General features: G+C 38.4%; 1 protein-coding gene across 8 annotated transcripts in view; it reads right to left on the bottom strand.

The window, feature by feature from the left end:
* CEP78 (centrosomal protein 78) overlaps positions 1–23,401 on the bottom strand; it is a 49,748-nt gene extending 26,347 nt beyond the window's left edge. For 4 of the 8 annotated variants that reach the window (XR_009564297.1, XM_060300815.1, XM_060300814.1 and 1 more), the window contains exons 1-12: positions 22,901–23,401; positions 19,685–19,857; positions 19,521–19,593; positions 18,362–18,465; positions 16,194–16,368; positions 14,073–14,186; positions 12,260–12,324; positions 11,862–11,973; positions 9,806–9,823; positions 8,212–8,347; positions 6,754–6,799; positions 5,239–5,367 (exon numbers count right to left, since the gene is read on the bottom strand). Coding sequence is in view for 7 of the 8 variants with exons in the window: in XM_060300815.1 (XP_060156798.1) it covers positions 5,239–5,367; positions 6,754–6,799; positions 8,212–8,347; positions 9,806–9,823; positions 11,862–11,973; positions 12,260–12,324; positions 14,073–14,186; positions 16,194–16,368; positions 18,362–18,465; positions 19,521–19,593; positions 19,685–19,857; positions 22,901–23,153 (1,398 nt within the window). In the remaining variant the exon portion in view is untranslated. The remainder of the gene's footprint in view (positions 1–5,238; positions 5,368–6,753; positions 6,800–8,211; positions 8,348–9,805; positions 9,824–11,861; positions 11,974–12,259; positions 12,325–14,072; positions 14,187–16,193; positions 16,369–18,361; positions 18,466–19,520; positions 19,594–19,684; positions 19,858–22,900) is intronic. The other 4 variants (XM_060300813.1, XM_060300817.1, XM_030876956.2 and 1 more) reach the window with 4 other exon arrangements.
* Between the last annotated feature and the right edge of the window lie 1,344 nt (positions 23,402–24,745).

Genomic DNA, 24,745 nt, shown 5'->3' on the forward strand with positions numbered 1-24,745 from the left:
TTAAACAGGTTTTTAACTGTAAAATACGATATGCGTACTGAGAAGCACACAGAAAAAAACTTGTCAATGTGACAAATAAAAAGAGAATCCTTACATAACCACCACTCAAATCTGAAAGTATTGATACTTGTCAGCATCTCAAAAACCCCCCATATCCTTTTCTCATCACAAGCTCCTTCCCTCTTCCCAGTTAAACACCATCCTCATTTCTTGACAATCATTTCCCTTAACCTGCATGCATCCCTAACAAAATAGTTTAGTTTTGTCAACATCTAACTTTATGTAGAGGATCATAGTATATGAAGTCTTTTCTATCTTATTTCTTTCACTCAACATTGGTTTAAAAAATTCATCCACATTGCTGCTTGTAGCTCTAGTTCATTCAGTTTTATTGCTTGATAGTTTTCTCACTGTACGAATACACATAATTTATTTCATTTTTTTTTTTTTTTTTTTTTTTTTTTGCAGTATGCAGGCCTCTCACTGTTGTGGCCTCTCCCGTTGCGGAGCACAGGCTCCAGACGCGCAGGCTCAGTGGCCATGGCTCACGGGCCCAGCTGCTCTGCGGCATGTGGGATCTTCCCAGACCAGGGCACGAACCCGTGTCCCCTGCATCGGCAGGCGGACCCTCAACCACTGTGCCACCAGGGAAGCCCTTATTTAATTTTTGACTCTTAATGGACATTTGTATTTTTTTTCAGTTTGTGCTAATGCAAATAATGCACACGAATCCTGCTGTACCGGTTATCCTGGTGCATTTATACAGGGCGGGGGTGAGGGCTGCTGGGTCACGGGGTATTTATACACCTTCAGGTGATGGAGAGTGCTAAATGCTTTCCAAAGTAGTTGTGTTGATTTATACTCCAGTATAAGCAGGGTAGAAGATTCCCATAGTACTCCAGGTCTACAGTACCTGATACTACCACACTTTATTTATGTATTTGTCAATCTGATTGGCATGTAGTTTCACTGGTTTTGACTCACTTTTCTCTTATTACTTAATGAAGTCGTACGCTTTTCCGTGTTTACTGGCTGTTTGGATTTCCTTTTTTTACGAGGTTTAAGTCAACTATTGTTATTTTTAAACTTTTAAATTATTATTTATTTATTTTTGGTTGTGTTGGGTCTTCATTGCTGCCTGCAGGCTTTCTCTAGTTGCGGCGAGCAGGGGCTACTCTTCCTTGCGGTGCGTGGGCTTCTCATTGCGGTGGCTTCTCTTGTTGTGGAGCACAGGCTCTAGGCGCGCGGGCTTCAGTAGGTGTGGCTCGCAGGCTCCGTAGTTGTGGCGCACGGGCTTCATTGCTCTGCGGCATGTGGGATCTTCCCGGACGAGGGCTCAAACCCATGTCCCCTGCATTGGCAGGTGGATTCTTAACTACTGCGCCACCAGGGAAGCCCAACTATCATTATTTTGAATTCTTCTCCATTTCCAAGTAATACTCTTACATAACTATTTTCTCACTAAATTTGAGGCATTATCTGTTAACTTTCTAATTTACTAAGTAAGGGTTTAGTTCCTTTACACTCTTTCCTATGTCCACACTGCTCAGTAAAGTTATGTCATCATTAGTTATTCCACTGTTCATGATCTCTTTGACTTGTAGTGATATACTTAAAAACCTACATTGTTGATCAACTATAAACTCTCTCAACATCATGCTTTGTAAAACGAGGACATTCATACCATCTTCCCTTTTTTCTACCTCCTGTCTACCTTCCAAACCTAGCTTTTACATTCTCAAAGTTGAAATTTATATTCTGTTCTATGTGCAGTTAAGTCTTCCATTATTTGAGAGTCAGTACGGAGTAATGTTTAAGAGAACAGGCAGAGCGCCTAAACTCAAAGCCTCAATTCAGCCCTAAATTAGGTACAGTCTGGGCAAGTTCCTTCCCTGTCTTAGCTTCCTTTTCTGAAAAGTGGGAATGATATTAGCACCAACCTCATAAGGCTATTCAGAGGATTAAATGAGTTAATATATGCAAAAACACTTAGAGCATAATATATACTAAGTACATACTAGTACACAATACATTTCAGTACATACCAAGTTAATACTAATACATACTAAGTATAGTTATGGTTAGTTATTTGTTATTACATGCAAGTTGACAATAAAAGCTGCAAACCAAGATAGTTATTTCCATTATTACAATTAAATTAATATTGCCCACTGCAGATGTACTGTGTCTCTGTGTATAGACTATACCTCCTTCTATACTGTTTCAGTGTCACTGCCCTTGTGTAGGGTGACCACATACCCCAAGCTGCCTTGGGCTGTTCCAGTTTATACCTGTTGTCCTGATATTACAGCATTAGAGCGCCTCCTTACACTATTGAAGTGTTCTGGTTTGGACCACAAATTAGATAGGTGGTCATTACCCCTGTGTGTCACTGAAAAGGGGGACATCTATAGTGTCAAGTCTAAGTGGATTCTTCTCTTGCTCACCAATGGTAGGTTAAAAATCAACCATAGTTTAGTTTGCTTCATGTTTATGTCAGTATAGCCTTTCCTTCTCTGGAGTTCAAGTTCCTTCTCCCCTTCCTCTCCCTCCTCCCTTCCAACAGTGCCTAATACCTAGTAAGTACAATATGTCTCAAGGTGTTTCTAAGCTCTTAATCACACAATCTCAATAGAAGCCTCTCAAATCTAAACTAGCTGCTCTCTGCACTGAATCCCCTATTACCTTCCTTCTTGGTTTATTCCCTCATTTTGCTGGATTATTTCTATAAATAGCTTAAGGTGTAGCACAGGAGGTAAATTTTTCAAATTACGTACAAAATATCTTATTCAGCCTCCACTTATGACTGATAGTTTGGCTAGATACAAAACCTTAGGGTGAAAATTATGTGCCTGAAAAACTTTGGAGGTATCTTTCTAATGCCTTCCAGGATCCATGGTGCTGATGACAACTATGATAAAGGCAGATTTTAACTTATTTTTTTAGGTGACCAGTATTTTTCTCTCTGGAATGGATGTATCCTCTCAGTAGTTTATTCTATTTTATTTTTTCAGTATTTTAAAATTTCACAATGAAGGGTGTCTAGGTATGAGTCTATTTTTGTTCATCTTGCAGATATTTTCAATCTGAGGCCTGATGTCTACTTTCAGCTGTGGGGAATTTTCTTGCCCTTTGACAGCTTCCCTCCATTTTTTTTGTGGGTCTAAAGTTTCTAATAGTAACATGTTGGATCTCCCAGATGCAGCCTCTCTAACATATTTCTATCACATTTTCCATTATGTCTTACTTTTTTATATACTGAGAAATTTTTTAAATTCCTACTGAATTTATTTCAGCAACCATATTTTCATTTCCAAGAGACCTCTTTTGCTTTCTAACCATTCTCTTTTTAATTAACCCCCTAGTCTTATTTTATAGTTGCTAGCTCTTTTTAAACCTCTCTCAGAATACTAATTGGGGCTTTTCTTAAATTATTTTGTTCCCTAAATTGTCCCTGGTCCTACTAGGATATGCTTTCACTCTTTTTCCCCCTCTCTCATGTTGTAAGCTTTACTCAACTATCAGGCAAATGATATTTATTTTCTATGTAAGAATGAGCGCAGAAAGCTCCCTGAAGTCAACGACTGATTGGCTTCTTATGCAGGAAGAACCTGGGAGTAACTGTAATAGCATGCCCCCGAAACACTCCTTTCTAGGGTGTAAAAACTCACACTAGCTGCCTTAGTTCTCCCCAGTTTCACTGTTTTCAAAATGAAATCATCTCATTTCAGGAGCGTGAGGGCGGGGCTGGGAGTCCACTCCTCCAAACACAACCCTTCAATGAGCTCCCCTATTTGAGTCACGCTTTTAACTAACTCCACCCTCTCTCCTACACGCATCTGAGCACGGAGCTGCTTCTGCAGGTGGGGTCAGATTCCTCCTCAGTTGAAGGTGGTCCGTGTGCATATTCTAGGTGATGGTTTTCCTCTGTTCTACTGCTTCAGTTTCACACTCTTCCACTTGTCTTCCGTCTTTCAAAACTATGTTGAAATCTCTTGATTGTTGTGGGCTTATATACTTAAACACTTTGATACCATCATTTTAGTGTATTGTCAAAACAGACAAGAGCTGAAAGGGTTCTCAGTGCATATTCTGAATCTGCTATTCTGTGGTCCCAGTGTTTAAACTTCTTAGTCTTCCCCAGTGTCTATAACTGCTTTTAGAAATACAATCTCCTTGTCTACTCGTGAAGGAAATGAACACAACACATCTAAAATGACAAGGAACGCGGGTTAGATGCTCTAGGGTCTTGTCGTACTCTGCAACTTACTAATAAACCACTTACGTGCTACAAATTTTAGGTGCTCATTTATAAAACAAAAGGGGGTAACTCTACATGAACTATAGATTACTCCTACTCTAACATTTCATAATTTTCTAAGTTCTTTTCTTAAAATTTCTCTATATTATCATTAATTTTAATTAAAAAAATAAAAATCTAACTTTCTCTTTTGAAAATCAAATAGTAATTTCCATAGTCCTACAATAATAGGATAATTAGTTCTGAAACCTGTCAAGTTTCATGTTTCATATGAAAAGAAAATCATATTAAGTAATTTTTTAAAATTAAACATGGACTTTGTAGCACAAAGACAAGGTCCCCCCAAATGGTGTTCCCTTATTTACTAGAAATTTTCAGCTCTGCATTAAAGTTGAAATACAATGAATGTATTATTTTTGAGGTTCAAAAATTTGTTATGAAAATCAATTTTTCTTTTCTGTCCATACAAACAAAAGTATGGAATGACATAAGATATCAGGTTTATTAGGTAATATAATGTAGCTTCTTGATATTTTTTATTTTAGGAAAGGAGAATATCAACCTTAAAACTTTTTTCAACTTTACTTTTATTTAAAATGAGATCGTATTTTCCTCTTATAAAAAGAGAGTTCAACTAGAACTGCCAATTTTCTCATCTGTAAAACAAGAGCACTGAATCAGCTGACTATATTCAGAACTTAATTTCTTTATCGTATGATCACTAAGGTTCTCCCTAAACCTAATATCCTAAGGTTCTAAGGAAAGAAAAATATATTACTAATGACATGTTTTGATTTTTATTTCTTAGAGTTCAAATGTCCACCATTCACCTTGGTCTAAGCTTAAGGAACCATTCAAGGGGATACAATGCAGATGGGAGGGGAAAACAGAACCCTCACACAAGCTATGCAGTGTTGCAATCAGGCTTCCACTTGAAAAATAATCTTCTCTATAGCTTTAAAGTGATAACTTTGTACCTGCAATGCTTCTTGTTTCAAACTGATTTTCTCTGGCTCTTCCTGAATACTTTCTGAGGAATCATCGACCTCTTCGATTTCTGAGGAGGAAGGACTCTCTACTGTCACAGTCACAGGAAATTCTGACTGCTTGAAGAAAGAAGACAAGATTGTATAAAAGATAACACAAGCAGATACCAAATATCCAAATATTAGAGGACATTTAACAAAAGTGATCTGAGGTATCATTATTTATAAATGTCTCTCACTGCTCCTTAGTCTAAAACAGGCAATGACTAAGTAAAATTACAGGAACTTATTTTTGCTATGTTACTGTACAGACCTCTGTTGTACATGGTTAGGATTAGTAATGGGAATTGCCCATATTATTTTATTAAGTTTCTTTCGCAGAAGCCAAGTGAAGAGCCAAGGTAAACATTTTTCTCAGATCAACTTTATACTGCAAATGAAAAATTTATTCTTTACCATCAGACAAAAACAGTCTGGAAGAAAATGTAGTTTTTCGGAGGAGAATTCATCAGTAAGAGGACTGATAAAGAATCAGAAGAATAATCAGAAAGTCAACATATCTAAGCTGTGAATAATAAACATTAGAATTTTAAAAAATAAATCACATACACATACACAACTAAAACTGACCCATCAAAAATTTCATCTTCTCATCACCCTTAAGCCCAAACTAGTGTAATAGTAATACAATTCTCCTGTCAAGCTTCACTGCCACTGCAATGTTGTTCAATATGACATTTCCAAACATTTAAAAACTGACCTGGTCACAACCCCATAAAAGTCTACAGATCATAAAGAAGTGTACTGGGATTATATAACCACGCAGAAGACAAGTCACTAGGACATCATTTTGACAACAAGCAGCAAACCCTGCAGCACAGGAAAATCCCAAAGGTAGAACGAGGCACACACCCCTCCCTCTGGGCATGCAAGGGCAGGACTGACACCCAAGGTGCTCTTCTCTCAGTCTCAGCAGTGTTGCCTTTCACAGAGCAACTATGCAGTCTCCCAAGACCACTGGGAAGGAGAATCTGATACTGACAGTATTAGCTTGCCATGAGGCCAAAAGAGAGGGAATGTGTGTGGCCTTGGTGAGAGAGCAGAGGTTTGGTATATGTTGCTTTATATTGGCTTTAAGATCAGGAATTTGTACATATAGCCCACAAACAACATTTCTTGAAAACATATGAACATTCTTGAGTATGACAGCTCCATGTGAGGGCTCAGAAATGGCAGTCAAGTTCGTTTCACTGGGTAACAGCTGATTTGTGGACCGGAGAACAGGCTTCCTTGTTTACAGACATAACCACAAGGCTGCCAGTTGTGTGGCAAATCCACACAACTACACAGTGGCATTGGGAGAGCGACCAGACAAGTTTTAAATCGATTTATTTCAGAGAGGGAAATGCTTCTTGTAAGGCTCTGTCAGTTTAAAAAGCAAAAAGAATGACCATCCCCCTTTCCCAATTCAACCCCCTATATATTATAAATATGATAGCTACATACCTGCAACCGATTACATACATCACGAGCTTTGATGCATGGAAAACCCCTAAAAAGATATCAACAAAATGAAGTTATATCTTGATGTAAATACATCACCAGTTAAACCCAGTTAATGCAACTATTTAGTATTATGTACAGTATCCATACAGAATTGTGTATGAAAATAAGCTCAAAAGAAGGACCTGGAGGGCTCTGCTATGGAGAAAACTGAGCAGAATTCAGCCGACTGGCTTGGTAATAACTCTCTGAACTGCTGAGAGGCCCCTTCAGTTCCTATGTTCAGGATGGTTGAGATTTCAGGCTCACTTCTTTAACTGGTGATATTAATCATTCTCTAATTTACCACTCCATGTGACAAGGATGGACCTGACATGAAGTGTCTCAGAAAGAAGATAGGAAACCACAGGGTTGTTAAACTCAAGGGCAAAGACTGGGGATTCAACACTATAGTTTATGCAACAGCAATTCACATTACCATTTGCAAAAAAGTAGTCGGTTGTCCAATGGGGATTATAAACATCCATTTAACATGAGCAACTGAACAGATATTTTACACAGTAACTACTTCAAGTACTATTTAAAATCAATTCTCTTTGTTTTCTTAAGCAATTGTTAACCTCCAATTTCGTGAATACTACCAGGTAAGTCACTTGAAAATAATCTAGAGCCATCTATTTCACTTAGCAAGCCTGAAGCTATAGTTCAACAATTTTATTTACAGTTCTATGACAAAAATTACTATGAACAGCTATCCCCTGGATAAGTAATCAGCTAAAGCTAGTTTGACTCACTAAAGCTGATTTACTGAGTTAAGCCAGTTGGTTTAGAATAGATCTACTCCATATTTCTTTCTTTCTTTTTTTTTTTTTTTGCGGTACGCGGGCCTCTCACTGCTGTGGCCTCTCCCGTTGCGGAGCACAGGCTCCAGACGCGCAGGCTCAGCGACCATGGCTCACGGGCCCAGCCGCTCCGCGGCACGTGGGATCTTCCCGGACCGGGGCACGAACCCGCGTCCCCTGCATCGGCAGGCGGACTCCCAACCACTGCGCCACCAGGGAAGCCCTCTACTCCATATTTCTCATCCATTCTGCATTAAACTATTTCCCATGCCTAAAATGTTTTTTTTCCCATTCGTACATATCCAAATTCCTACTTCTGTGCTGTAGGGCTTGGCTCAACTACACCTGCCTTTAGTGAAACTTTTCTCACCTGCACAATTGGAGATAATTTTAGTCTCCTCGTGATGCCCACGGGTTACCTCTGTTGTGACACTTGAGAAACAAGCTGAAACTCCCAATTATTTTTTGTTTTTCTTTCTTAGAGGGCTCATTAGGCCGAAGCCATGTGTGAGTTATCTTTTTTGCTCTATAGAAAGCACCAGAGACTGCCCACATAATAGAAGTTCCAAAACAAAGAATTCTGAATGACTGAAAAAGACAGGGAATGCAAGCACGTTACCTGTTCCTTTTTGCACGTTCTGCAGTACGCCATGGCAGGAAACCAGACACACCAGGTGGTAGAGGTTCAGGAGCATAACATTCTTTACCAGCAGAGTGTTTCCTTCCATTACTTACAGGTTTCTTTGTGGCCAAGCCTATGTTTGACAAAGCATGATAAGAAGGAATCAAGATGCACCAAAGGTCTACAGAGCAACTGTCACACGTGTACACTTTGAAAGGAATCAAACAGGCACTTGACAATGGTGCCAAGGCCATTAAAAAGAGGATCTTTTTGTAAAAAGGTTTTACATAAGCCAGCATTTTTAAAAAATATAAGTTCTCTACAGTAACAAGTTATTTTAACTAAAACAAAAGTACTGAGATGTGCAGAAATGCAAAAATAAATTTTTAAAAAATCCCAAAGAATGATACATTTTATGTATCATGCAGAAACACTCAAGTTTATTGACTCTTAGAACACCTTTGGCATTTCTGAATCTCCAGGATAGAGAAACACAGATACACACCCATGACTTCTGACAAACAGAATCTTTAGAATTAGACCAAAATTTCAATTTAAGATGAATTTTTCTATGTAAAAACAATAGAAGTTATAAGACTACAAGTGGTAGGTGAGTCAACGTTACCCTCCTATAAGCCTGTCAACATTCACTGCTCATTTGATTTCATATAGAAAACACACAAAAAACAAATGAAACCCACTGGATAAAAGAGTGAAATGTGGAGACATCCTATATTTCAGTAGTAGAGAGTCAAGTATCTTTATATGAAATATTTGGTAGCAAAAACCAGACTTACGTGTTAATATTTTATTTAGAACAAGCCATATATTAAAATTCACATTTAAATATTTAATTTGTATTTACTGAAAACAAACATCATAGGTTAAAATGGTTATATTTATCCTTCAAATCTACTATATTTTATGTTATTTTATTTATTTATTTTAATAGATCTTTATCGGAGTATAACTGCTTCACAATTCTGTGTTAGTTTCTGTTGCACAACAAAGTGAATCAGCCATATGCATACACATGTCCCCATATCCCCTCCCTCTTGAGCCTCCCTCCCACCCTCCCTATCCCACCCCTCTAGGTCATTGCAAAGCACCGAGCTGATCTCCCTGTGCTATGCTGCTGTTTTCTACTATATTTTAGCAGCATTAGGATGGAGTGCAAAATAGAGTGCATGTGGTAATATAGGACAAATATTTCATAGAGTGTAGCTTATTGATAATCACCATATGATCCTGTGTGACTTACATGTCTCTTAAAAATATATAGGAGCTCAGTTCATTTTGTGCTATTCTATTTTGTCTAACTTAATTACCCTCAAAAAAAAATGTTTATATGCATGTGGTTTGTATGTGTATACCCTTCCTTTACTTTCAGAAACTAATGAAAATACATTTGTAATAAAATTTTTTAAAATTACACTTTTCTTGTTAGGAGCTAAAAAAAATTTCTAATAAAAGTTCCCATCTTTTTTTAGGCATACATAATTACAATATAAATGTGACACAATTCACACCATTATTTCACCCCTATACTCACCGGGATCTAACTATATACCCAGTCATTGATTTGGCTTACCTCTATGTCTCCAAATAACTGAGGCAAATACAAAAAAAAGCCCAAGAAATAAAATTACTCTTAAAATAGCTCAATGAGCTCGTATACTTCAGTTACATTTCCACTTTGTTTAATCATGCTAAATAAAAAAAAATTTAATTGTTTTATTCTCATTCCATGATGCCCTATTATATACCACCAGGTACTAATATTATAGAATTCCTAATATGTTTTACATATACATGTTTTATTTATATATATTTTTATTTCTAATATTATAGCAAAAGTCAACTTAGCTGTTTTAAGAATGCTTTACATATGATATAAATTTTTAATAATAATATGTAATTAGTGATATCACAAATCTTCTTTGTATGTACTATTTGATTATTAAAATATCACTGTCTTGAAATAACTGGCAGACAAATCATAAGCTTTTTTTTGATTTAATAAACACTCTTAACAACTTCTATTTAATACACTATTGTCCAAGCAAGTTGATTAATGGAGAATCAAAAACATACACCTTTAAGTAGAAAAAAAAAAGGCTGTACTTATGAAGATGTTTACAATAGTTTATTTTAGGTTATTTCCAATTTTTCACCAATTTAAAAAATTGACCAACTCAATGAAAACTTGTGAATACAACGTTAAAAAGTATAACTATGAATCATAAAATTTAAATTTAATATGAAAAGATAAGAATGGCAAATTATATTTAAGCTATGTGGAATTATGTTTATAGACAACAGGAAGAGAAAATAAAAATGTAAATATTGCTTGATAGGATAATGAGACTAGAGGTGGTCTTTTAAATTTTTCATTCTTATGCTAATACAATACCTTTATAAAACCTAAAAATCTTCAAACAACATGTTTTTTAAAAACTGTGGTAAAATACACAAAACAGAAAATTTATCATTTTAACCATTTTAAAGTGGACAGTTCAGTGATATTAAGTCAACAAATTTTTAAAACTTTCAGATGGCACCTAAATAAAAGATGTGTTGTTGTCCATTTTTAATGTATCTGGTATATAACTAAAGTCACCACAAAACTTTTTTTGGGAAATTGGCAGATCATAAACATAAAAAATTTATTTTGGTTTATATTAAACCTTATTGTTTTACTGTTTCAAAATTCAAATTTACTCACAAGAAAGAGTCAGTTTCATATTAGATTTGGTTTCACAAATGCTGCTCCTGCTATTCATTCTTATCAACAACAAAAAAAGACTATTTGTGACTAAAGATAATATGTTCCAGAAAATAAAAAGTTAAGGTCTCTTAGAAACAATACAAACGTTATCAGTAGAAGTGAATTACACCACATTTATATATTCAGGAGAAATGTGAAACTTATTCCATTGATTGTTAAAGGGTTTTAAAAGCTTTTTATTACATTTGGTAACAAAATTATAGGCTTAGTTGTAAAATCTATCATTTTAGATTTCATGGGCTAACTATCTATGGGTTAACTATCATTTGGAAAATTAAATACACATTACAGTAAGCATTTAGAAAATGTTTTTCTAAAATGTTCCATCTAGGTCAATAAACTTGTCTGTAGAAGTCTTTTATAAGGATAATACATATTTCAAGTTTTTGTTATCATTGAGAGAAACAAGATATTACCTGAATCAAAAATTTAGGTAAGAATTTCTAAGAAAGAAGAAGGGAACAATGGGAAGGTTGGAACTGGGAAGAAATTTTGTTTCTTATAGCGCAAAAGGTAATTCTGCATTAAAAAAAAAAAATCATCCCTCAAAAGCACCACTACTAAAATTATCATCAAAGTGCACCCCAAATTTCAATTGCAAAGTATTAGAAGTAATCATCAACCAGGAAATATTTTCAAAATAATGAACTTTTTATGAAATCCAAACAATAATGTTGGTTAATATTAATATCTCTTTAAATTCATTTATTATATCTACATTCTATAAATTCTCATAAGTATCAAAATAATTATAGTCCTCCTAATATGCATGTGATTAATATTGGCTGTTTTAATTTTAGCACACTGGAAAACATAAGGGGTATAAATTCTAGTAGCATTAAAAACAAGAAAAAGTTACCAATTCTAATAGTAGCTTTTCCTTTTCGACCACTTCCCAAAATTATAGTTCTCTTTTTCTGTCTAGCAGCTTTGGATGGTTCCTTCACAGATGGAGAAGTTATCCACTGGTACTGAGAAATAATAAATATGCCATTTAAGTTCCAGGTAATTTATGAGGGTTTGATCTTAACTGGAAATTAAGATATTTTAAGTTAATAAAAGGTTTTCAATCTGCATTTCTCAGAACCTAAATTAAAGAATCACACAACATTTTCAAAGACAGAAAAGCCATTTGATTTGACTAAAAACTTAGTTTTAAGATGGCAGAAAGTACCTTGATAATTTCCTTTTAAGGAAGAAAGAAAAACAAACCATTAAAGAGAAATTATTCCGAGAGAACTAAAACACATTATATACCTCTGACTTGGCACTCCTTCCATTCTGGAGAACTTTTTTGATAACTGATTTCATCACAGAATGATCTAAAGTAAAATAAATTGAAATTAGAATAATTATTTCCCAATGAGTAGCTATTTCCATTTAAAACCAAAAGCCAACTAATTATTGCGCTTCCCATAAATTTAAATATGAAATCTACGTTACGTAATCATACACTTATTTCCCCCTTTGTGTATTCTAATTTCTTCCTCAAAAACCTAAGATGCCATCTTGCAGACTGCCCCCAATGGCTACTATTTTGGCAGCAGCAAAGGACAACTTTAAACATTTTGCATCTAAAGCGGCTTTGGATACCTTTGGATAGAAAGTACAGTCTGAGCATTGTCCAGACACTTAGATACCTAAAGGGCATCTAAGATGTCAAACCAAAGTCCTGATATTCCCTCAAAAGCCGCTCCTCCCATCAGCTCCCTTCTTCTATGTGATACCACCCAGTTGCACACATAATCATCAATGACTTGTCTCCTTGTTACTATTCCCTTCATACCCCACATCTAATCTATCTGCAAGTCTTGTTAGCTACACCCTCAAAACACAACCTGAATTCAACCACTTTTCACTTGCTCCAAACTTCCAGCCTAAGCTAAGCCATAAACATCTCTTATTTGGACCACTGTGATAGTCTCCTAACTGGTCTCCCTGTTTCTCTTCTTTATCCCCCCAAGTCTATTCTCTATACCAGGTCATCTTATTGAGATACTATTTGGATCATGCCTTTTTCCAGTTCAAAACCGTCTACTCATTTAGAATAATCCACATCTTTACTCTGGCCTTGAAGACTTTACAAGAGCAGACCCCTGGCTAGCTCCTTGACCTCATGTCATGCCACACTCTTCTTCACTCAGTACTCTGGCCATGTTGGCCTCCTTGCTTTTCCTTGAATACTCCACCCACCTACATGCCTGCATACGCATTGCCTCCTTGTCCTGGAATGTGCTTACCGCATATCTTCCATGGCTTGCTCCTCTCTTCATTCAGGTCTCCGTTCAAATGCCACTTCTCCAGTGAAGCTGTCCCCTAACAAACCTATCCAATGGAGTCCTACCTGCCCCCCGCCACTCTCCTTACATTAAGATATTTCTGCACTTCCTTCTATCTAAAATTATATTACTTATCTGTTTACTCATTTCTATCTGAACTCCTTCACTAGAATGTAAGCGCCATGAGGGCAAGGCTTTTGTCTGTCTGGTTCACTGCTTTTTCCCTAGTGCCTAAACCCGTACCTGGCACACAGAAGGTATTAAAAATATTGTTAAACTGACAAATGAATAAAGTACTCCTTGCAAGAATTCAGAGGTTGCACAAGAAGGAAATAATGCTCTTGGTGGAAGCAGGCTTAGTATCTAGGTTCACCTCTATTCAGAGTAGAGATAAGAAAAATTTACAAGTATAACTCACTTTAATTGGTAAATTATCTGCTAAAAATGTACAGGAAGTGCAACATTAGAAAAGTACAGTTGACGCTTGAACAACATGGGTTTGAACCTCGCGGGTCCACTGACACACAGATATTTTTCAATAAGTATGTACTATCGTCCTACACGATCCAAGGCTGGTTGAATCCACAGATGTGGAACCACTGACTATAAACTTATACCCAGATTTTCAACTGCTTGGGGGGCGGCATCCCTGACCCCCACGTCGTTCAAGGACCAACTGTATACGATCAGGAAAGTTAAACACACGAAGTTTTAAAAACTGTCAATATGTGAACAAATTCTTTTTGTTTTGCTAGGTGTTAATCAATTAAAAAAAAAAAGTGACCACATACCGACAAGTGGGTTTTTTCTTATATCCAAAACGACCAGAGTTCTGTTGGTTTCAAGGGCCTTTAGTAAAGCCTTTGCTCCTTCACTGGTGAGGCCACACTGCTGCAGGTCAAGTGCTTTGGATGAAAGACAAAAGGTCACTTGCTAACTCTATACAGATTTGACATATAGACAACTCTCATTTTCTCACGTGTGGAAGAGTCCTGCACAAGACCAGTCATGGCAGGTTTGTAATTTTGGGTATGGAAAAAAACAGAAACGTATACACACACACATAATGCATAATCTAATTTAAAAACCTCTTCTTGGATGTGCAATGATAACCCTGCCTTTAGTGCCAATAAATCATCCAACATATTTTACAATTAAAGAACTGAAGAATAACTGTATATAACCTATGAGCAAAAAACATCACAAAATGAATCTCAGTTCATAATTAGCAAGGGCGGCAGTGGCATGTAAACCTCACAAGCAAAAACTGGTGGAGCTCAGAAATGCACTGCATTCTTTTGATCATGATCTTGAGCTCCAAATCACACTTGAAACTAGTTAAAAGGGGAAAACAAAATAGAAGAAATGTAACAACTTTTCCATTGTTCTGTTAGTTTTAGAACAAAAAGACAAGTCTAAGAGGATACAAATAATAACAAATTCAAAGAATGTGTGAATAGAGAATACATACTGAAAACCTATCTTGAAAGTATCATGGTCAAGAACTTTCTCAGTAAAAGGTCAGACTAAAACCAGAACAAATGATCATGACTTCTAGTAGTTCTGGGGCTGAACAACCTACTCATTTAAACAAAAGGGATCATCACAAAAGCACAGGTATTAAAAAATATTACATGAAAGGAAACTATCATGAGTCTTTTTTTTAAGTGCTGTGTGTACCATCGCATTAAAATAACTGAAGTCTTTCAACACCCCACGACACCCAGAAATAGCAAGTCAGACATATGGATCTGACAGGATATGATACAACCCTTACAAACTCTCACTACAGAAGAATGGACACACGGTGTAATTAACCAACTAGCCAAATTAATACAAACAGCCAGTAAACCTCTCTAGTAAATCAAATGAATACAAAATAAAATGTGGTTATTCTCCTATCAGATTAAGCCACGATTCTGTAAGAAAAGCCTTTAAAACGTCTATACCCTTTTGATCCAACAACTGTCTTTCTAAGAATTTAACCAAAATAAATAGTCAGAGATATAGGTAAGGATATATATCAGAGTACTATTTGTAACTGAAAAACTGGACATAGCTTATATACAAGAATGGATAAGCTATGTGTACTGTGGCATATTCATATAATGAAACACTGAACAGTCACAAAAAATGATGCAGTAAACGCAAATTTACTGACTTGCTAAAATGCTCATACTAAATTAACTGAAACAAGTTATAAAATTTGGAGTAATCCTACTTGCATAAAAAAGGGAGAGGTACTCATTTTTGTAGTTTTACAGTTTTTTAAAAGTGCTACAAGCCAGTGTTTGTGAGAGGGAGGCTTCACATCCACTGTTGGGGTGGACTACAAATTGGCATAGCATTTCTGGATGGTAAGCTGGCAACGTGTATCAAAAGTCTTAAAAATATGTCACACTTAGTCATTCCACTTCTAGTAACTTATTCTACAGAAGTAATCCCGAAGGACACAGAGATGTACATACAACGTATTCACATTGTTTCTGACAGGGAAAAGCAAACTAAATCTAATTGCAAAGAATTGATTAAACTATGGGACATCAATACGATGGAATACTACATGATACATCATTAAGTGAAAAAAGCAGGAATATGAAATAGCAAGTATACTACAATTCTATTTTTGTAATCCCTAAGTGTACAAATATATTTATAGAAAAAAAAAGACTTAAAGTATATACACCAAAATGAACAGTGATTATGTCTGGGTATTCAGATTATAGGTAATTGTTCTCTTGTTACTCTGTATTTTCTATAAAGGATATATGCAACTCTTAGAGAAAGTTTAAAAGCAAAATAAAAGCTGTCAGAGAAATGAGGCTTTAAGAAAAATCCTATCACAACGTATCATGCCAAAAGCTAAGCACATATAATATTAAAAATTCAATATTTTCAATTTTAGAATTTACCTCTAAGCCATAAATCCTCACTAAGAGATTCTGCAAAAGCACTTGCACCCAGGTCACCAATAAGCGTGTTGCAGTTCAGAGTGATGCGCCTCAAACCAGCCATACAGTCAAGATCAGGTCTCCTGTAACGAAGACTCTCAGCCCAGGTTTCTTCATGCCTTCTGATAGTCTGATACTTCAAAGATTTAATGGGATGAAATTAAGATGCTTGAATAAGGAAACACGGTGTGCCTACTGAGTATGGCTTATTATGTCAGAGATTTACACACACACACATCAAGCATATATGCCAGGAGAATCAACCTGAGAAATTAAACAGTCAGTTCTGCTTTACGAGTCCAGTGACCCAGAGTCTAGTCGGTCAGTGATTAGATTCCAGCCACTGGATGACCTGTTCTTGAACACTTACGTAAAGTTGGACAACTCAATTACAGTCCATGAATTATTTTCCTTATCTTCTAAGTCAGGAAATTGGTTCTAAATTCTATCATTGCTGAGGTTCTAAATTTCATCATTCTGTCCTACGGTCTCCAAACACCTAACTGGGCAACCCATAAGAAAACTTTTTAATATGCATCTTATTTATTAACAAATAATATACACGAAGTTCTATACATATAATTTATGTACATTATAAACTACACAGATATTTTTTAAGTGATACAAAGGTAAACAGGTTCTAATATTTTCTTTTCCTAACTCCTAAGGCATTATTTTATTTTTAAAAAAATATTTATTTATTTATTTGGCTGTGCCGGGTCTTTAGTTGCGGCATGCCAGATCTTTTAGTTGTGGCATGTGGGCTCTTAGTTACAGCATGCATGTGGGATCTAGTTCCTTGAGCAGGGATCGAAACCAGGCCTCCTGCATTGGGAGCACAGAGTCTTAACTGCTGGACCGCCAGGGAAGTCCCAGGCATTATTTTAAAAACTATATTTACAAAAATGGATCTCACATGCTCCCTAGGGTATGCACACAAACTTCAGAGGCCTGGACTATGCAGAGCCAGTTTGATGTGCCTTGGGAAAATAATGGTTTGACATTTAACCACAAGTATTGTCTTAAAGACATTCAATTCTTTATATTTATAAAATAAATTTTGGTAACAGGGAACACTGACTTTAAATGAAAAAAGTCTTATTACATTCTTGAAAAAATAAGACTCAAAGTGCCTTTGACACTCTAAAAGGAAAATCATTAGTGTCATTTTTCTATTAACAATAACTTATAAAAGCTACAAGCAGAAATAACAGCAATCACTTACACAGTGCTTAGTATGTGCCAGGCACTATTTATACAAATTAGTTCATTTAAACCTCATAATGAGGCATAGAGGTTAAGTGATTTGTCCATGGTCACTAGCTATGAAATGGGAGAAAGCGAATTTGAACCTAGGCCATTTGGCTTTGGCACCCAAGTTCTTGACTGCTTTCATTCCCAGGGGTCAATGGACTTGCCCTGTATGGGCTCAAAGAATTTTTCAATTTTTAAAATCTAAATTTAAAAATTGCCAGCTTTGTGGGCTATACAGTTTCTGTTGCAACTACTCAACCCCACTGGTGTAGGGTAAAAGTAGCCACAGCTACCATGTAAACAATGGGTGCGACTATGTTCCAAAAAACCTTTCTTTACAAAACCAGGCGACGGGCTGGATCTGGCCCACCAGCCATAGTTTACCTATCCCTGATCTGCACCAGCAAACTATTAAAAAGGCTTCATGTAAAATTATTAAATAACTTTAAGCCTAAATACAGTAATTATAACCACTGTAAAGTTGTTAAGGCATTATTTTAAAAACTGTATTTACAAATTGCTGATGTAGTGATTTTTATTAGTTTATAAACTACATCAGCTAATAAACACTGGATTCATTTAAGTCTTGAAGACTATAATGGCATAGTTTCTGCACAGCATCACAATCAATGTTTTCAGTAACTAAAAATACATGAAAGTATTATTATGTATTATATATTAAATGTCTGATTTCTAAATTTAAGTGGACTATCTTTACTAAATGGTAGAATCCCAAACTGAAAACTGGTCACATTCTTTCAACAAAACTAAAGCTGCACTCACAGGTATCACACAAAAATGAACTGCCATCTGTATCAATATGTTAATGTGCTTCAATCACATATGTTTTCATGAAAGTTTAAACATAAAATCACCTTTAAGATCTTGGCCATGTGATCTGCTCCCTGCCATGTCAGATTACACCCCGTGAAGTTTACTGTCTTAAGAGTGATAGAGTTCTTTATACCTTGACAAATAACTAAAAGGGAAAAAAAAAAACCACACACACAATAAGATGAAGAGCCTATACATTTGTCAATCTTGACTTATTTGCTTTTCTTGAGTCAATTGGAGGTTTATAGCCACATTCTTGAAATCATTAACTACAATCTTCCCAAACAGGTAATTGACGAACCAATACATTCTAAAACTTGTCAGTAACAAAGTGTTATTCCAGTTTACAGCAACAGTTTAATTCTATTTAGATACTAAAACTGAATACACTGAATACTGCAAACTTTATTCCCAACCACTAAAGTACTACATACCTTTTGAGACATAGGAAGAAAAAGAAAAACCTAAAAAGCATAAGACTCTTCCGATTTTCATTTCCAATGATACTTCCCAATCTTGATTATCAATCAACAATTTAAATGTCAACTATAAATCTAGTATTTTATTAGGTGCTATGCAATATACTAGAGCAATAGAAGATAGAGGACCTCAAACACTCTGTTCCCTCAAATTGAAAGGCAGGCTTCCTGACCCCTCCAGACCACTACTGGACACAGGGAACACACACTAATATTTCAGGACCCCAGCCAACAGTCACCTGCTTTGTGATTACTTCCATGACACACCCCCGCCAACACCACTGAGTTTGCTGCTCCTATGGGACGTTACAAATATTTCCTATTTTAACACATACCACAGTGCATTATAATTATGATTGCAGATAGATGTTTTAACAATTTAAAGATAATGATGACTTTTTTGCTCTTTACATCTTGTTATTTCCCTTCCCGTAATATTTCTTGAAGAGAAACCATAAAAATATAAAAAAACACAAAAAACAGAAAATATACAAAATGTGTGGTTTGTGGCTTAACACAAACTTAAGTAATATTAGTTGTGACAGTATCCAGCATGACAAACTTCCATGGTACAAACGAGAATGGACCAAGGTTTGAGCAGGTACAGGAGACAATCCAGGCATGAACAACAGCAAGAAAAGGTGGACAGGAAGTAACATGGTGTGTAGGAAATCATGAGACCAGTCTGATGGGAAGAGACTTAAACAAGACTGAAACTCACTTTCTAAACCTCCATCTCCAATTGGACAATTCGCAAGACACAGGTGCACCAAAGTGGCCGATTTATTCAATCCCTTTAATGGGGAGAAAAAGTTTAAAATTTTATTGGTTTAGTATGCCCCAAAAGCAACTATCAAATGTTGGCAGGACACAATGAAGGCTTACCTTTGTTAACATAGTTAAGTCTCTCTCTCTCAGAACTAGCCCATTTAGCTCCAGGTTCCTTAGCGCACCCGACGCACTCACACAGCATTTAAGAGCTTTACACAACTGGAAGGTCACATCTTTATTTCTTATCGCAGGAACACGACTTCTGTAAACTTTATTTCTGTCAGAACCTAAAGCAAAATTATTGTAAGATGAGTGATTTAAACCATACATTTTATCATCATTAAAAAGCACCTAAAAAAAAAAAAGCATCTGCTCTGTGCTAAGGATTAGAAATGACTCCTGCCCTTAAAGCCTTGATTAAGGAGGGACATGTGTAAACTCAAAATTTCAATCACATGAGATAAAGAAACATAACCTTTATGCACAGAGATTCTTTTGGAGGCAAAAAGTTATATCTAAGTGATGGCTTCATGATAACCCTGAAGTAGAATCTAGAAAGATGAGACTATGCAGAGTTGCAGTAGGAGGTGCATTAACTGCAGAGAGAGCACCTGTGCAAAGACACTCAAGCCTGACACCTGCTGGGCACTGTAAATACTGCAGGTGGGGATGACTAAAGGCCAGGGGTCCAAGTGTGAGAAGAGACAGAAATTAAAATAGAGATGTTGGCCGAAGCAAGCCTGGGAGAGAGCATGGCTTGCATCCCACAGGTGATGAGGCCTGCTGAAGGACCGATTAGATAAAGGGAGTGATCACAGAAAGCTCCCCTTCCTCAGGGCCAAATAGCCCCATGAGGCTTGGAAGAGCACAGTTCAGACTACACGCCTCTGTGCAGAGCACACGCTGGCGGCTAGTATGCACTAAATCTGTGTGGGCAAGCCATTAGCAGCATTGTTTTAAGCGTATCTTTCTATTGTAGAAGATCACTCAACCCAAGTAGGCAGATGAACTTAGAGGAACTGAGCCCAGGGGCCGCGAAATCACCTAGGAGCTTCTGCCATAGTCCTGGCAAAATGTAATATGGATGAAGAAGCAAATTTAGGAGGAGGCCAAAATCTACAAGCTAGACCCACTGGATGCAAGACATAAAGAAAGTTCAGTGAAGGAGCTCTGAAGAGAATGGGCTCTGCAATAAATTTTTCTTACATTCAATGTAAAATATTAGGCAAAATTAAGTACAGTGGCCTTTACGGTCCCTTCCAGCTATAATTTCTTTTGATTTCTAAGTTAGTACTCTGGTTAAGTAAAGTCCCTTCAGAGGTACAGAACAGTTCCTACACCTGAATGGGATGCAAAGAATAATCTGACTTCTCTTCACCAGGGGATGAGTTGAACTGTCCTTGAAGAAGAGATGACAGATGGTGTGAACCCCAGATCCTAGAAAAGGGCCAGGCAAATGACAAGTATTCAGGTTTTTGAAAACAAATGAACAATCACTTCCTCTCCTAGATCTTCACACCCTTCCTCTGCTGGCTACTTTTTCTCAGCTTATAAACATCCTCAAATATACCCACCTAAAAAACTCTCAGACCTATGATTCTTTGGATCTTCTTGTGGGTAACCTAAGTCTCTCCCATGCCTTCAAACACCTGTCCTCCCAAAAAGCCCACATCTGTACCTTGGGCCCAGACCCATCTACCAGGCCCCTCTAAAGCACTGAAGATGAAGTAAGATCCTCTCCCCATCCCCAATCCCTTCCTACTGTGCTCTGTATCTCACAAAAAGATGCAGCTGTAAACTGTCACCCACACTTGCTGCCCTCCCTTTTCTAACTGGTCACCAGGCCCCACCCAATCTCTCTCGGATCTCTAAAATCCAGTCCCACCTTTTATAACTTAAGTGGGACCCTTAGATTACAATTCACCCTGCACCCAATCAACTGCCTTCCATACGGAGGTCCGAGTGAGCCTCTAAACCAGAAGTCCATCTCACTGTTCTTTAGTGTTTCCCTCAGCCTTCAGGATAAACATCCAAACTTCTGACAGGACAAACAAGGCCCCTTTCTGTTGGGCCCCACTAGGTTTCCAGTATCAACTCTCATTTCTTTCCCAAACCCTGAGTTCCACTCCTGTACCTTAGTTTTGCCATTTTTTCTTATATTTCTCAAACTTTGACACACACTTCTCCCTCCTACTACCCCAGGAGCTTCTACATATCCTTAGAAAGGATGGCACCTCCTCCAAGAAGCCTACCCTGAACTTTCCCTTCCAAGATTCTGTGCTCTGCAAAGGGGAAAGGTGGGGGGGAAGGATAAATTAGGAATTTGGGATTAACATATACACACGACTATATATAAAATAGGTAATCAACAAGGACCTACTGCATAGCACAGGGAACTCTACTCCATATCCTATAACAACCTGTATGGGAAAAGAATCTGAAAAAGAATGGATATATGTATAACTGAATCACTTTGCTGTACACCTGAAACTAACACAATATTGTAAATCAACTGTCCTCCAATATAAAATAAAAATTAAATTAAAAAAAAGAAAGATTCTGTGCTCTTTAGCACCAGAACTCACTTCTTCCAGAGCACTGACTACTGTGCTTGTGTTTACCTGCCACCCAGTAGAAGGGAAGATTACCTATGGCAGAAGCATCGTCTCCAGCAGCCCTTGGTTCTGACAACTCATTCAAGTGCCAGGATACTTTACCCACATAACCTACTTCATTAATTCTAAGAACCCACAGAAAGAGTGGTTTTTAATGTCATTTTACAAGTGTGAGGAATGTAGTTCAAAAGTAACCTGCCCAGGCCACAGAGCGCATAAGCCCTAGAATTCAAACCCTAAGCTGCCTTCACACCTGTGCTCTTCCCACTATATGATACGACTATTTCGAAAAAAAATTTTTTTTTCCTGAGCCCTGTTTTAATGGAAAGGAAATGAAGCTGGGATATATCAATTTCCTAATCGCTTTGGTCTGTACGGGACAAAGTCATGCAACAGACCAAGTAACATCTGTGGAACAATTAACGATGCTCCAAACTGTGCTAAGTGTTCTACATTGTAGAGTCTACAAGCATTAACAGAGTGCCTCCTTGTAACCGCCACAGAGAGTGGGTCCTGTTAAGCCCATACTACAGATGAGAACACTGAGACCTAGAAGCCTTAAGGCACTCCGCAGGAGTCCTAGGCCGCACGCCCCGTCTGGTGCACGCACACTCGGGCACTGGGCACCGGTTCTAGTGCCCACCCTCCACCTTGCACCATCAAACCCCGCTTCGCAGCGCCGACACCAGAGCCCCTGGAAGCGGGAACTACAAACCTGTCTCGCCAAGCCATGGCTGGAAGAAGCTCCTGATACAGATCAGGGGCAGATCTTTATTAATCTTGAGGGTGCTCAGAAGCGGCGCCCAGTCCAGCCCGCGGAGGCGGTCGGCGTTGAAGTCCAGCACGCCCCCCCGCAGAGAAGCGCGCACGGCGGGCAGAGGCACCGAGTCCTGCAGCGCGCACAGGTACTCATAGTGCGAGACGAAGTCGGCCGCGCTATCGCGGCGCAGCTTCACCGAGTGGATCATGGCCCCAGCGCGGCCTCGGGGGACGCTGGCTGCGGGCACGATGCCCACACCCGCCTGGGGACCCCGGCTCGCCTCCCGGTCCCTCCGGCGCCCACTGCCCGGCGGCTGCGGCCACGCAGCGTGCGCAGGACCTGCGTACCAGCCAGAAGACGGAGGGCTACGGGCCCCAGCTAGGCCTGCCCCTCGATGCCGCGCTCCCGCGCCGCTTCCCGCGCCGCAGAGCAGGCAGTTGGCGCCAGCCTCATCGCCCTCCGCGCCGCGGGGCTGCGGTTCAAGCCGGTTGGCGGCGCCGTGGGGGCGGGGCTAGAGGACGTCAGCGCGCTCGTCGTGCGTCAGCACGCAGCCCCGGCTCCCATGGGGACCCGGCCTGAGGAGCAGGGGAGGGAGCTTCGAGACTAGGGCAGCGCGAAAAGTAGGTGGTTTGGAGAGTTGGGGGTTTCCAGAAGGCGTTTACTGACTGATCCAAATAAAAGTGAGATATGGTTGTATCAATGCATTTTATTTATTTATTTTTTTTTTTATTTTTTGCGGTACGCGGGCCTCACTGTTGTGGCCTCTCCCGTTGCGGAGCATAGGCTCGGGACGCGCAGGCTCAGCGGCCATGGCTCACGGGCCCAGCCGCTCCGCGGCATGTGGGATCTTCCCGGACCGGGGCACGAATCCGTGTCCCCTGCATTGGCAGGCGGACTCTCAAACACTGCGCCACCAGGGAAGCCCTCAATGCATTTTAAAAGTAGTTAAACTCCTGATAAGTGTCTGTGCTCGCCCCGCCCAGGAGAAAGCGTGCACTCCGTGAGGGACACATGAAAAGCTGAGTGCCTGTGGTCCCTTACCTCGTGCACGGGTGTGTAAATTTCTGCGGAGAGCTCTTAATTTCTGTAATTTCTGCTGACTTGACAAGGTGGTTGGCAAATGGTCACGTGTTCCATGCATTCAGGACATGATCGTGGTTACTAATAATCACTTTGTTTTGTACTGATAATGATGGCTAACTCTGGTAACTAGTACTTTCTGTCTCCTAGGCATTATTTTAAGCACTGTTTCAGTATGAAATCATTCAGTTTTCCTAACAACTCCACAGAGAATTTACTACTGAATATCCACTTTACAAAAGAGAAACTGAGGCGTAGGAAGTGAAGTAACTAAGTAAGAGGAAGAACTCAGACAATTGGTGTTAATAAATTAACCCTGCAAGGAGGCCGTTAGACTAGTGATGTGGCCGCCTGCATAAACCAACCAAAATCTAAGCCTGTAAATGCCTCAGGATTACGAAAACCGCTAAGGACAACCAGTCACAAACCACCAACTAGGCTTTAAAGCCATAGCAAGTCAGTAATTTACTTGCTTTGCTTCTGCCCTTTTAAAATAAAAACCTCTGCAGCTCCTGTGGCTGGAGTGCTCCTCACCACTTTCAGTTTGGTGATGCCTGAATTGAATCTATTTTTGCTCAAATAAACTCTTAAAATTTTAAATATGCCTCAGTTTGTCTTTTAACATTGGCCGTAGAAGTTGGATGCTCCAAACCGTATCCAGTGTCTAGAACAGCGGTCGTCCTCTGGTCAGGCCTTAGGTGTTACGTGTACAACGTTCCT

Source organism: Globicephala melas, chromosome 6 (genome assembly GCF_963455315.2).
Source record: "Globicephala melas chromosome 6, mGloMel1.2, whole genome shotgun sequence".
Taxonomy (NCBI): domain Eukaryota; kingdom Metazoa; phylum Chordata; class Mammalia; order Artiodactyla; family Delphinidae; genus Globicephala; species Globicephala melas.